General features: G+C 43.1%; 1 protein-coding gene across 1 annotated transcript in view; it reads right to left on the minus strand.

Moving 5' to 3' along the window:
* Positions 1 to 13,738, minus strand: part of hmcn2 (hemicentin 2) — a 62,425-nt gene that overhangs the window by 15,202 nt on the left and 33,485 nt on the right. The window contains exons 31-58 of the mRNA XM_074638634.1: positions 12,825 to 13,103; positions 12,596 to 12,738; positions 11,875 to 12,025; positions 11,553 to 11,768; positions 11,323 to 11,436; positions 11,034 to 11,221; positions 10,839 to 10,935; positions 9,832 to 9,993; positions 9,601 to 9,714; positions 9,202 to 9,398; positions 8,837 to 8,918; positions 8,256 to 8,387; positions 8,027 to 8,170; positions 7,785 to 7,944; positions 6,560 to 6,684; positions 6,003 to 6,186; positions 5,801 to 5,898; positions 5,425 to 5,703; positions 5,147 to 5,337; positions 3,960 to 4,041; positions 2,676 to 2,812; positions 2,437 to 2,578; positions 2,200 to 2,344; positions 1,639 to 1,766; positions 1,303 to 1,459; positions 1,079 to 1,200; positions 826 to 990; positions 93 to 200 (exon numbers count right to left, since the gene is read on the minus strand). Coding sequence (XP_074494735.1) covers positions 93 to 200; positions 826 to 990; positions 1,079 to 1,200; positions 1,303 to 1,459; positions 1,639 to 1,766; positions 2,200 to 2,344; positions 2,437 to 2,578; positions 2,676 to 2,812; positions 3,960 to 4,041; positions 5,147 to 5,337; positions 5,425 to 5,703; positions 5,801 to 5,898; positions 6,003 to 6,186; positions 6,560 to 6,684; positions 7,785 to 7,944; positions 8,027 to 8,170; positions 8,256 to 8,387; positions 8,837 to 8,918; positions 9,202 to 9,398; positions 9,601 to 9,714; positions 9,832 to 9,993; positions 10,839 to 10,935; positions 11,034 to 11,221; positions 11,323 to 11,436; positions 11,553 to 11,768; positions 11,875 to 12,025; positions 12,596 to 12,738; positions 12,825 to 13,103 — 4,242 coding nt within the window. The remainder of the gene's footprint in view (positions 1 to 92; positions 201 to 825; positions 991 to 1,078; positions 1,201 to 1,302; positions 1,460 to 1,638; positions 1,767 to 2,199; positions 2,345 to 2,436; positions 2,579 to 2,675; positions 2,813 to 3,959; positions 4,042 to 5,146; positions 5,338 to 5,424; positions 5,704 to 5,800; positions 5,899 to 6,002; positions 6,187 to 6,559; positions 6,685 to 7,784; positions 7,945 to 8,026; positions 8,171 to 8,255; positions 8,388 to 8,836; positions 8,919 to 9,201; positions 9,399 to 9,600; positions 9,715 to 9,831; positions 9,994 to 10,838; positions 10,936 to 11,033; positions 11,222 to 11,322; positions 11,437 to 11,552; positions 11,769 to 11,874; positions 12,026 to 12,595; positions 12,739 to 12,824; positions 13,104 to 13,738) is intronic.

The following is a 13,738-nucleotide window of genomic DNA, read 5'->3' on the forward strand; positions in this document are numbered from 1 at the left end:
TGTGTATATATATATATATATATATATTTATTTACATGTACACAACAGGTAGTGTTTTCACAGCAACATGCAGCCAGTCTATGACAGCCTACCTTGCACAGACAGCGAGATGTGTTTGTGAGCCACTCCAGCTGGGTTGCGGGCTGAGCATGTGTACCTGCCAGCATGGCTTGGCACAGCAGCAGTTATCTCCAACACTCCTGCAATGCAATAAGCAAAGATACACAGTTTAATGTCACATTTAATGAGCAACAATCAGGCGGCTACCTCCGGTTCTGAAAAGTGAAGCAAATGCGGAAGTGCCTTAAACTTGCATTCTTTCTAATAGCCAGCAGGGGGCGACTCCTCTGGTTGCAAAAATAAGTCTGATTGTATAGAAGTCTATGAGAAAATGAGCCTACTTCTTACTTGATTTATTACCTCAGTAAACATTGTAAACATGAGTTTATGGTCTCAATCGCTTGTTTCAAGTCTTCTTCAACACAGCATGATGTTCATTTAGTAAATTATGGTCCCATTTAGAGTCAAATAGACCATAAAGCAGGGTATATTTAAAGGTGTGGCTACCTTGTGATTGACATGTCGCTACCACGACATTATCTTGTACTTAGCTCCAACCCTCTCGTGTCACTTATTGTGGCAAAAGACAAAGTTGGCGACGGCCAAAAACCAAGATGGCAACGGCCAAAATGCCGAACCGGAGGCTTCAAAACGGCAGTCCACAAACCAATGGGTGACGTCACGGTGTCTACGTCCACTTCTTATATACAGTCTATGGTATTATTGTTCCAGTAGACCATAAGACCTTTAGACATGTTGTCTTACCAGTGGGAAGGACACGATAACTTCCTCCTCTGGCTCCCAGTTTGGCGCCACCCTTGGTCCAGGTGACAGTGGGCTGAGGGCGTCCTTGTACGTGACAAGGCAACACCACAGGAGACATTTTCACAGCCGTGACCGTCGTGACATCGTCTTCAATAGATGGTGGAACTAAAAGAGCAAACAGCAAAGTCATCGATTCAATCATCTGAAATGATTCTCTTCTGTCTGCTCATTGTACAAAGCTGAAAATCAATACCTTGCAGGATGACCTCAATGACCCTGCGCTCCTCCCCGACATCATTGACAGCAGTGCACTCAAAGTAACCTTCATCCTCGTTGGAGGGTGTCAAAAGAACCAGGGACCCAGAGGACAGTAACCTGGACAGAATTGTGTCAGCTTTTAAGTTTTAATGGTTGTGTAATCTGGAATTTAAGCATATAGTGTATTCAAAGGGAGTCCGGCCACAGCTTTGTCTTTACCTGTATGCACCAGGCTGCTGGCTGATATCGAGTGGAGTGCCGTTCCTCTTCCAGGATACTTCAGGTGGGGGTATACCTGTTGTCTCACAGCTCAGCACAGCTCTAATCCCTGTGGTTACTGTCACATTGAATGGACCGGGACTGATTGAAGGACCCACTGAGAGGAGACAGAACAGATTCACACGTTGTCCACAGGACTGTATTTTTAACACAAAGTATTTAAGCATGACAATTGCACTATAATCATAACCAGAACCAACACAGGGACCTAATGTGTTATGATAAAATTAGGGAAAAAGCACCACTAGAGATATAGTAACTTTTTATTTTTCTTACCAAACACCCGTAGATCCACGCCCCGGTGATCTGAGCCAGCCTGGTTGGAGACAGTGCAGTAGTAGCGACCAGCATCGCTCAACTGAACCCCATGTACACGCAGGGAACCCTCTGATAACATAGTGTACCTGAAACAAATGCACAATCAAAAGATAAATGAATGCATAGACACCACAGTGTGTAGCTGTGTCTGTGTTCATCTTATCACATGTGAAAAAGTAGAATATAACAATCACAGATTGCAGAGGACTTTTGTTAAAACTAGAATTACCGCCTCACGGTTGTATGCCTCCGCCAACCAGTCAAGTTGCAGATTACATCCATGTCTGTAAATGTCATAATTTGACCTTTGAAAAAGCTCTAAATTCTAATCAGTCCATCGTTGAGTCCAAGTGGACATTTGTGCCAAACTAGAAAAAATTCCCTCAAGGCATTCCTGAAATATCGTGTTCATGAGAATGAACCGGACGTACAGACGGACGGACAACCCAAAAACATAAGGCCTCCAGCCAGGGCTATCGCCGGCGCGGAGGCATAATAAAACAAAAAGTTAGGACCTACTTATTGTTATCTTGAGTTACAGGGAAGCCATCTTTCCTCCACATGACCGTAGCTGAAGAGTCACCTTCAACTTCACAAGATAAAACTGCATCCTGGCCGACATGTGCGGTCACCACTGAGCTGCTCTCCTTTATTACTGGTGGTACTAGAGGAATAAAAAGAGACATATTCATGTAGTGACTTGGAACTATTACAAAAAATTATTTATATCAGCTCTTTATTGAGAGGCCGACTTACAGAGAATCTCCACCGTGAAAAACAGACTGTTGCTTCCGGCTATGTTGGTGACCACGCAGCTGTACTGGCCGCTATCCTCGGGCCTGACTTCCTGTATCTCTAGGTACTGACCACCTGCCAGCCGCTGGATACGACTACCAAGCTAATATAACAGGAGGAGGGAAGGAAAAAGAGACAGTGTGTGAGACAGAGGAGATGGCTTCTAGCTCAATACATGTTTTTGATGTTTGACTCTGTACCTGCAGCTTGGTGTCATCCTTGTACCACTCTATATCGGGAGGGGGGTCACTGTCAGCAAGGCACTCCAAGGTCAGATGTCCATTAACCGGCACCGTCAATGTCCTCACATCACCAGAGCCAAGGAGGGTCGGTGGGACTGAAACACAAACACTGGTTATTAAACGTTGGACCACCTCACTCAGGCAAATTACAAAAAAAGCTTCCAGTGGCGACACACTTTTTAATAAAGTGACAAACAATTCCTATGTCTATAAGTCCTGCTTTTAAAACAAATATTAGAATTAGATGTTATTTGTCCCAAGAGAGATATTTGTTTCCACAGCCAGTACACACATATACAGTATACACAGGCGTGTGATGGCTCTGAGGTTCATATCTGATAGATTGGGTGAGGGAAGGCAGATGATTTTGGAGGCACTGCATGTGATGCTGTTAAGTTTGTTCTTGTTTGAGATGGTTAACATGGTGAAGAAGCAAGGGGAACAGTACAGCGGGATGGGTTGGATTATGCTTTTGTAAAGCAACAACAGGAGGTGGGGGGCAACAGACAGCAGTCTGAGTTTACAGATGACATTGCTGGGATCTTTTATAGATGTCAGTGATTTGTCGATCGAGTTTATTGTCTCATGAAGAGCTAGGCAGAGACATGTGTCCATGTGGAAAAGATGAAGTCAGAGGGTAGATCAGAGGCCAGATGTAAAAATCATGTGTTTGCAGTAAAAAAAAAAAATACATGCTTAGCTTTCCACTCAGCGCAACATTTATAAAGAAGGATGCGCTGTAAAAATGTGTGTTTCACCACACATGATTTACAGTAGGCTAGGCCGGGTATGTCACAATAATCCAGAGAAAGAAATTTGGGAATTTTACTCGGAACATTAATCTCAGCATCTTAATATGTCAGCGTTGCGTGTTATTATATTTATAGAAACATATCTAAGCATGAACAAAAAGGTAGAACAAATGATGAAATGGAAAAAGGATGCTGCACAATGTATCATAAATCAAAGCTGTCCATGTCATCAATCAAAACATACATGAAAATGTCCTCATACTGTATATACTTCATATTGCGTGCATAACAGTGCATGACCGTAGGCGGAAAATGCTAATGCCAGACCAGGTCTGTTTTTACTTTTGTGCAAACACTGATTTTTTACTCCAGAATATACACAGAGTTTTATTCATCCAGTCCCAGGTGTAAGTCAGAGAGGAAGATAAGAGACAGAGGGGGACATGATATATTTCTTCCAAGTTGAATAAGCTGAATGAGCTTGTGTCACCTTGGACTCGGACCCAGTGGTTTTTTCCATCCTCTCCAGCCAGGCTGCTGGCCAAGCAGGTGTACAGACCTGCATCCTCGACCTTTAAAGGAGACAACATTAATCAGTTTGAGTGGTTCTTGCATAATAATGCAGTATTTGCCTGGATTGATCCTGTTAAAACATCTTCCAGTTGTTTGGACATTTAATCTGGGGTATACAGATAAATGTTCATGCTTTTTTAGCAACTTTATATCTATGATGTACATCACAAACATAAGCAACCTATTTAGAAGACTGAATTACAAGTAACCTAATGTTTAGCTTCATTTCAGGTTTTTGGTTTTTATATGTAAGACTTGTTAAAGCTGCATCAGGCATATTAATTGTTTTTTTTTTTACAATAACTTCTTTCCAAAAACCTCAGCAAATTGCAATTTCCTGAAAATACCATTTGCGGAAAGTTACACCATTATCACAAACTCTAACCAGTAGGGATGCACAATATGTATCGGGCCCGATAAATTATCGGCCTATAATGGGAAATTTATATTATTATGTATTACTCCAATAATGAGATAATAGCCAATAAATCATTGGCTGATAAACCAAATTACTTTCATTGACTTAACAAGCGCAGCATCTACACACAGTAGGTGGCGGTACACACCTTTAAAGTTGGTTTGCAATCCGCCAATAAACACAGAGAAGAAGAAGAAGAAGAAGAAGAACAAGTGCAGCAGGCTAACTAGAGAGCTAAACATGTCGACGCCGTTGTGGATGTTTTTTAGTTCCAGAGGAAAACAACACGATTGCAATTTGTAATGCAAGTTTTTTTGACGTACTTTACTAGAAAAATGAAATGAACATTTGAAGAGTCAGAACTGCTCTTTGTTTTTGTTGCGTTAACAATAGTGATGTCAGTTAGATTTGGTTAGGTCATATTAAAAATCCATCTTTGCTCCTCAGGTGTGCATACTATAGGTAATGAACTTCTTTTTAAAATACAAACATGTGAAATCATCGTCTATCTTATCGGTGTCGGCCATGAGAAGCAGGTAATTATCGGTTATTGGTATCGGCTGAAAAAAATTCACATCGTGCATCCCTACTAAATAGTGCATGTGCTCACAGCTACTGTATGTACGACTTGATTGCTGCAGCTTTAACTCTGCAATATTATCAGATATTGTCCGTTTGTAATTTACCTGAACTTTGCTAATCCTGACAAAGTGTCCATCCTGCTGAACAATGTCAGTTCCTTCCAAGGGGCGGCCATCTTTGAGCCAGCTGAGTGTGGGAGGTGGGGCTCCCACAGCAGAGCACTCCAGCTCCAGTGGACTGTCCACTGCTATGGTCAGCTCTTCTGGAGAGCTGGAGCTGGATATCTTGGGAGGCTCTGGATTAGAAAGCAGAGTGTTTTGACTCAGTTGTTCACTATGACTTTAATTTAATACATTTAATACACAAATTGTTTTGGGATTACCGAGCACGGTGAGGTTAAAGCTCTTCGTGCTGCTTCCAGCCTGGTTACTAGCCACGCAGCTGTAGAGGCCCTCGTCTGAAGGCGCTACATCAGGCAGCTGCAGCCGTGTCTCCTGTCCGTCCAGCAGCAGGTTGCGGTGGAGAGAAAGTGGCTGGCCGTCCTTCATCCAAGTCAGTGTAGGAGGAGGAATGCCACGTGCTTCACAGGTTAAAGTCACCAAGGACCCCTGGACTACTGTAACTGGCTCCACTGGTTCAACATGATCTACACCAGGGGGCACTGCGGACCACACACACACATAACATCTGTATGAAACCCTCAGGTCCAAAAGAATCAGTTCAACGGAAAATCAGTAGGTCGTGTGTTATGATTGTACCTTGGACCTGGACATCATAGCTAAGCTCGGCAAGACCAGCGCGACTGCGTGCCACGCATGTGTATAGTCCAGCATCGGACAGCTGCACAGGAGAAATCCTTTTTCATAAAGAAAGGGAACACTTAGCATCACCTCATCTATAAACGAAAATGATCTAAAAAAATGATCTGGTTTGTATTCGGCTTTCGTTCTGTAAACTGACCTCAGCACGGAGTCACCAGATAGGAGGCGTGTACGAGGAGAGAGAAGCAGAGGACGTCCGTTCTTCAGCCAGCTGATCTGAGGCGGAGGGTTTCCTGCTGTCTGACACTCCAGAGTCACAACGCTGTCCTGTGTGACCTGCAGCTCTCTGGGGGCGGTGCTCTCACCAGAGATGGATGGTGGGACTGTGACAAGTCAAATCAAATGAAAACAAATCACTCAAAAACTGAACAATCGATAAAATATTTAATTGCGATTAATCGCAAATTAATCACACATTTTTTATCTGTTCAAAATGTACCTTAAAGGGAGATTTGTCAAGTAGTTAATACTCTTATCAACATGGGAGTGGGCAAATATGCTGCTTTATGCAAATGTATGTATATATTTATTATTGGAACTCAATTAACAACACAAAACAATGACACATATTGTCAAGAAACCCTCACAGGTACTGCATTTAGCGAGAAGATATGCTCAAATCATAACATGGCAAAATCAAGCCCAACAGGCAACAATAGCTAACAGATAAAACAGATACAAAATGTTCAAACTGACCTAGTACAAAGAGGGTGTAGATTTTACTCTCCTGTCCAGCCGGGCTGACGGCCAAACAGGTGTACGTCCCAGAATCCTCGGGACTCAGCCTCAGTAATGTTAGCGTGCTGCCATCAGGGGTCACACTGCCGGGTCACAAATACACATTATGGTTTCACATTAACACCACGTTACTTTATCCACCACACCTCTGAACCTCAATTACTTTCCCATCATCATTATCATCATCGTCCCACGATTTTCTCACACATACTCACACACAGACAGATTTGCTTTCTCTGGCTGATGCAGCTGCAATGACCACAGAAGCTGCTGCACAGCTGTAAAACAGCTGCTCTTACTGTTCTTCATGATGAAATTAGCCGAGGGACTTTAAACGACTCCATTTGTCCGTCCACACATCCATCCTGTCATGCACATTGTCTTTGACGATGATTCATATTTTATTTTCCAAACCTTTAGGGAATGGTGTTGATTGATTCTTGTGCTGCTTGTTAAACTAATTCAGCAGCTTTGAACCAGCAGAATGCGCTCCATAAAATTGATCATTGTTATTATTACTGTTGCGTCATACTGTTCTGTGTGCATTTAAAGCCCTGGCAGTAAATTTTATTTTATTTGTATTATATTTATTTATCCTCAGGGACAATGCACATTGATGAACATCACTGTAAATGTGCTAGTGTTAGACAAAAGGCTAATTTTCAATTGTTATTCCTCGGCCTGATGTTAAAATTGACTGTTAAAACAAAAAATAAAACACACAACAAATAAAATTGGAACAGGAGTAAGCAAAACATGCTGCCAACAGCAGAACAGGATAAAAAAGGTCAGAGGAGTAAGGCAGCATCATGCAAAGTAGGACATTTAGAAAGCAGGCAATTAGCCTAAATGGCAACTTAAAATCACATTACAGAGACACAGCACAAGCAGACAATCAACATAAATAGTTAAAACAATGACAACATAAAATCACATTACATTAGAGAAGACAGGTAAAACCAGAAGGGACGCAAACGAGAGCAGACAGGGCGAGCATGGAGTCACTACTGTAGGTATGATGGTGGGTCAGGTTGCTTTTAAACCAAGTTTTGTGATTTTGTGCAAAGGAATGATAAGAGCCGTTATGATGGATATTTAAACGAATCCATTTAATCCAAAACTGGGAGGTTCTTACTGTAAAGCTCTCTGGCCACTTGGGAAATGGGGAATGTGAATAACTTACGCAATGTGACGGGAGTCTGATCCCTCTAAAGTCACTCCGTCCTTCAGCCAGCTGAGACGTGGCGTGGGGCTTCCAGTTGCTCTGCATACCAGGGTCAGCTCCTCGTCCATGGGTGCACTCACATCAGACGGGTGTTCAGAGTCCAGGATGGTCGGCGATACTGAGTAGGACAAAGATTACGGTTAAACGCCACTGAAAATCTTTCCTTTTATGAGAAATGTGTATAATATTTCTACTTTTACCCTGCACTGTGAGTATGTAGTCTTTCTGTGTGCGTCCCCCGCCGTTCTTGGCCACACAGGTGTATGTTCCAGCGTGAGACAGAGAGAGGGGCCCCAGCTCCAGCCGGTTCCCTCGAACGGACCACTGCCACTGGAGACTGCTCTCTGGACAGCAAAACACATTCACTTACACTAGCTTTCACACATGACACACACTATTCCAATCCCCCTATCATTGCCTCTCTCTTACCAATAGGAGTTCCATCCTTGAGCCAGGCGATGCTGGGAACAGGGACCCCCGAGGTCTCGCACAGCAGGGCCACATGGGAGCCGAGGGTGTAGTTCAGGGACTCCTGTAGAGGCCCGTCCAGGACAGGTGGAACTGTGAACATATATTTGTAGAATAAAACTACTCCCTTCTGAAGATAGTTGTTAAGGCACCAGCGTTTTTCATACAGTGGTCAATTTTGAGATTTTGAGCATTTTCTTTTATGGCAGTTGACAATATTTTCTGATTTATGAAGTGATAAAAAGAGACATCCAAAATGCACTCAGTAAAAACCTTTGACTCTAATATGTCAACAAAATGAAAGAAGAATTTTGAACCTGGCTTAATCTAATGTTCAGATTTCTGTTCTGTATTTAATAAGATAACGCCTCATTTGCATAAACATAACATTTCAGAAAACTTGTAATACAAAACAAAATAACTGTCTTAATGTAAATAATCAACTGGAGAAGTTTCATGGTGATATCTATTTGTTAAAATGTTTACCCTATGTGCCTGGGGGGTGAAGTGTTACTTTGAGGACATAGAAGAGGTTTTCTCACCATGAACGGTCAGTCTGAATGTCCTGTCCACCTGTCCAGCCACGTTGGATACTTTGCAGGTGTAGGTGCCACCATCTGCCATCTAGGAACACAAATAAGAAGGTCATTGTGGGGAGAGAGGGTGCAAATTGAGCACAGGCTGCAGGGAAAGAAGGGACTTGGCTCCTTCCTGCTATGCTAGCTGGTGTATGCGTTCTGAATCAGGTATATTAACTTAGAATAGACCCGTTCAAGTGTTGCTTCTTGTCACACATGCAGCCATGTCTCCAGTTGTCTCCAAAAGCCACTTTGAGTACTTAAACAACTTATTTCATGTTTTGTTTGCAGCCTCAAACATAGGACGTAAAACTATTTGTTTCCCCGACCTGAACTCCAATGATCTCCAGCTGGTGAGGATTCATCTTCAGCCCGTTCCCTGCGGCCAGTTGCAGCCCGTTCTTGTACCACGTCACCTCGGGCTCGGGAACGCCATGTGCTTCGCATCTCAGGGTGACCGAGGAGCCAACTTGCGGGGTGACCGAATCTGACTCGGCATCTAGTCGGGGCTTCAGGGTGGGCAGGACTGATGGTTTGCACATAAAAGACAGGGCCATGATCTCAGTTTGATTCATTCAGAGTCGTTATGATTCACTTCTGAACTATCCTAGGTCACAGCTGGCTTGAAGTAAACAGATTTTTTTTTTTGAGCCTAGACAATGTTTTGAGATTAGATCATCTGTATATGTAGCTGAATTGTGCAGATGCGTCACCATGTGTTTGCTCACCATAAACACTGAGGAGGATACTCTTCTGGTCCTGGCCTGCTGGGTTGGTGGCTGTGCATACATACTGCCCAGCATCCTCCAGTCTTGCCCGAGGCAACTGTAGCATCTGGCCGCCTATATTATATATATAAAATGATATGAAATGTAATACCTAGGCCATTATTAGATTCAAAAAAAGGAAATGCTCCTGACAGAAGAATGATTTGAGTATTGCGGTGGCCGAGGTCTGACCTGGCAGAATGTGGATGCCGGTGTTGAAGTGGAGGACCTGCCCGTCTCTGGTCCAGGTGATCTCTGGAGGAGGGTACGCTTGGACGTCACAGAGCAATGACACCATGTGGCCCTCAATCACACTAACGTCTTCCTCTTTAAGGCCAATTATCCTAGGAGGCACTGAAGGAGATACAACAGTTGTGTTGTGCACTTAGAACAGTGGTTCCCAACATATTTTCCTTGAAGCCCCCCCTACTTGTATCTAAGAAAAACTGAGCCCTTCCCCAACATCATCACCCTAAAAATGATTACAAATCCTCTAATAAAATCCTCAATTTGAATAAAGTGATTCAGTGTAATAAATGAGTTAGTCTTTTTTTTAATGAATATAACTTGTCAGGTTTGTCAACATAAATAAAATGATGACGTCTTGACGTATTCGCCAAGCGAATGCAGATAAAGAACATGATCTTTTTTTTGACGACTTAATTAATTTACTATAATAGTGTTAGAGCCAAAATATATATATTTTTGTTATTGTGGTTAAATAAATGTAATTTAAGGTGTTGTTAGATGGCTGCTAGACCGATCCCCTTAATACAGATGCGTGCCTCCCTTTGCGGCTAGCGGGAGAGCAAATAGGTTGTTGACCGCAGTGAAAATGTTGTTTTTGAAAGACTAAACACCAGCAAAAATGAATTGAAGCAGAATATTTTGTTAGATTTTGCTACTAAGTAGCAAAAAAATATATATTTTTAATTTGTTTTATATACAGACTTTTAAATTACCCAGTAAGTGTGTTACTATGATTTTAGTTATGCATGAGCAAATCTAATTTTGACAACCTCAGAGCTGACTAATCCTGGCGCACCCCCTGTGATCTTTGGGGTCCGGGCCCCAGGTTGGGAACCACTTATAACATCCATTATAAAAAACCTGAGAGACATGCAGTATGTTGGTCCTTCTGTTTACATGCAAAATTGAATATACAGAGGTAGTGGTTAAGCCCTTTGGACTTTTCTTACCTTGCACTGTCAGACTGAAGTGCTTCTCAACTGTTCCAACCTTGTTCTCAGCTACACACGAATACCCAGCCATGTCTGAAACCTGGACACTGAGGAGCTGAAGGATGGTATTGAAGTGTTATTCCTCAATACAAAACAGTCACAGATGGATCTGTTTACGAGCAGGTATTTGTCTGAAAGTCAACAATGACTAACCTGGAGTTGAGTCCCATCCTCACTGATTTGGTGCTGTGCGTCTGCGTGCACCGGCCTACTGTCTCTCAGCCAGGAGATGACTGGAGCCGGGTGTCCGGTCACGTCGCAGTGGAGGACCACGGAGCTGTTGACCACTGCTCCCATTTCCTCCATAAACTCCTCTGATGCTCCCATGATCACAGGAGGGACTGAGGAGGTAAACAGACATCCTCTTCAGAAATGATCATTTCCAAATACATACATTGAATTGCATGCATTTTAGTTACAACTAAATTATGCGCTTGCCTACCTAGTATCTCCAGTTCAAAGTGCATGCGGTCCTCTCCGGCCTCATTAACAGCCTGACATGTATACTTTCCAGCATCTTTTTTCTGCACTCTGGGAATTTGTAGCACATTTCCACCTGAAAGCACAAACATACAACAGCAGATTTACCCATGAATATGAAGCCCCAGGTATGCATAACAACCACACTACTGCTTTTAACCGATATCACACAGGAAGGAGTTTCCCTCTGACCTGGAAGCAGTACCACACCATCGGCGGAGGTGAGTTTTCGTCCATCTTTGTACCAGCTGAGCTTGGGAGGGGGGATGGCGTTACTCTCACAGGACAGGCTGATGGGATGGCTCAGGACCACCTCCCTCTTCTCCACCATGTCCTCATCATCGTCACCCTCGTGTCCCAGACCCCAGGCTGCTTCTCTGTTAGTCACCCGCTGAAATATCGGAGGGACTAGCAAGACAAGAGCATGTTTGTGTCAGGTCAATAACTCGATTAATTCAAGATTTGTTTTTATTCTAAAACATTTTATATAATACGCAGATTTAACCCAACACACCCTGAATGGTGACACGAAAGTCTCTCTTGTCCTCTCCTGCAGAGTTGGTGACCACACAGGTGTACTGCCCCTCATGGGACAGCATGGCGTTCTCTATGAGGAGGACGTGGCCACTCTCCTGAATGCCGGCATGGAAGTTTCCAGTCAGCAACTGAAGACAAAGAAAATACATCAGATGATATAGACTAGAAGTCAGTCAGTATCAGTGGTGGGTTTGGAAGGTTAGATAATACTGACTCAACAAAACATTTGGCAGGGGGGTTTAAATGTCTGGCTTTTAAAACAAAATTTCCATCTGCCTGTTTTGTGTTTTAAAACACAAGCCCCAATGAATACTTAATCCACCTAATCCTCGTGCATTTTATGCTGCTCCCACTTGGAGGCTCTGCAGAACATGCACACACACGCATACTGAGCGGTAGCAACACAATTAAGCTGCACATGAAAATACATGTAGATCAAAGAAAAAAGCACACAGGCTGAAGCTATTACAGTATATTACATCATATGTAATAACTGGATTCTTCTTCTACATCTTTGCTATAATTAACTAGCTTACTCATAGCACAGAATCTGGGGAGTGTAGGTGGCTTGTGCAAGAGGAGGTAAAATCTGTTGCAATTCGTATTGGTTGCCAGTAGAGGCTGATAGAGGTTACAACTTGTTCCATGAAATCACCTTAGAGGTACATGTTTGTGGTTTTAAGAGATAACACACTAACCTGTCCGTCTTTGAACCAATTAACCTTGGGCTCAGGGAAACCTTTGGTCAGACAGGAGAGAGTTAAACTCCCATTGATCCGTACTTTCTCCTCCTGAGCACCAAACTTTAAGGATGTAGAGTCGCCTTCTATCTGTGGTGGGACTGATGAGAGGGGGGAAAAAACAGGTGTTTCATTAAAACTTCTGTCCCAGCCACTTTAATGTGTAAGTGGAATAGATGTCTCTTACCCAGAACACGAAGAGAATAATGTTTGACGGCGGTGCCGGCTGGATTCGTGGCCCTGCAGGTGTAGAGGCCGGCACTGTCTCCCCGTGCCGAGCCCAGTCGCAGCGCCTGCCCGCCGCGGGTGTATGTGGACTGGGGGCTGGACACGATGGGCTGGTTGTCCTTCAGCCAGGTCATGCTGGGTGTGGGCGAGCCCTCGACATCACAGGGGAGGACTGTGGGGAAACCCAGCACCACTGACACCTCCGAGGTCTCACTGGGGCCCTTGATGGTGGGGGGAGCTGGAGAGAAAGATCGACAAAACGTTAATGTTTAACAGCCAGCAAGATTTTTATTAGCCCGCAGCACAGGGTGAACAGATCCTCAGGGGACTGGCCTGTTTTGTGTAGGAGAAAACAGAAATGCAGTGTGCAATTACAGCACATGCTCTTTGGGTGACACAGAAATCCCCAGAGCTCTGCATGAAGAGAATCCAGTGTGTGCTCATAGACCAGGCAATGTTGTGCAAGTCAAATCATACAACTGTAGAGGCGAAGTCTACACATGAAATAAAGAGGACCTATCATGCTTATTTTCAGGTGCATACTTGTATTTTAGGTTCCTACTAGAACATATTTACATGATTTAATGTTCTAAAAATGCTTTATTTTTCTCATACTAGCAGCACTTCTTTTCACCCTCTGTTTGAGCTCCTGACATTATAATTTTGCAGACCGTTTACATGCACAAAAAACTATATAACACACTAAAGGAAAGCGAAAAAGCATAATAGGTCCTCTTTAAATATTATGTTTCTTTCTTAAAACAACACTGCTACCACAGCACTTTTGGAAAAGAAATCAGCTCAATATCCTGAGAACTTTTAAATGATTTTTTTGTCTTCTTTGATTCATTTCTTTCTGTGGAGAAAGAAAAT

Source organism: Sebastes fasciatus, chromosome 6, assembly GCF_043250625.1.
Source record: "Sebastes fasciatus isolate fSebFas1 chromosome 6, fSebFas1.pri, whole genome shotgun sequence".
NCBI classification, from domain to species: domain Eukaryota; kingdom Metazoa; phylum Chordata; class Actinopteri; order Perciformes; family Sebastidae; genus Sebastes; species Sebastes fasciatus.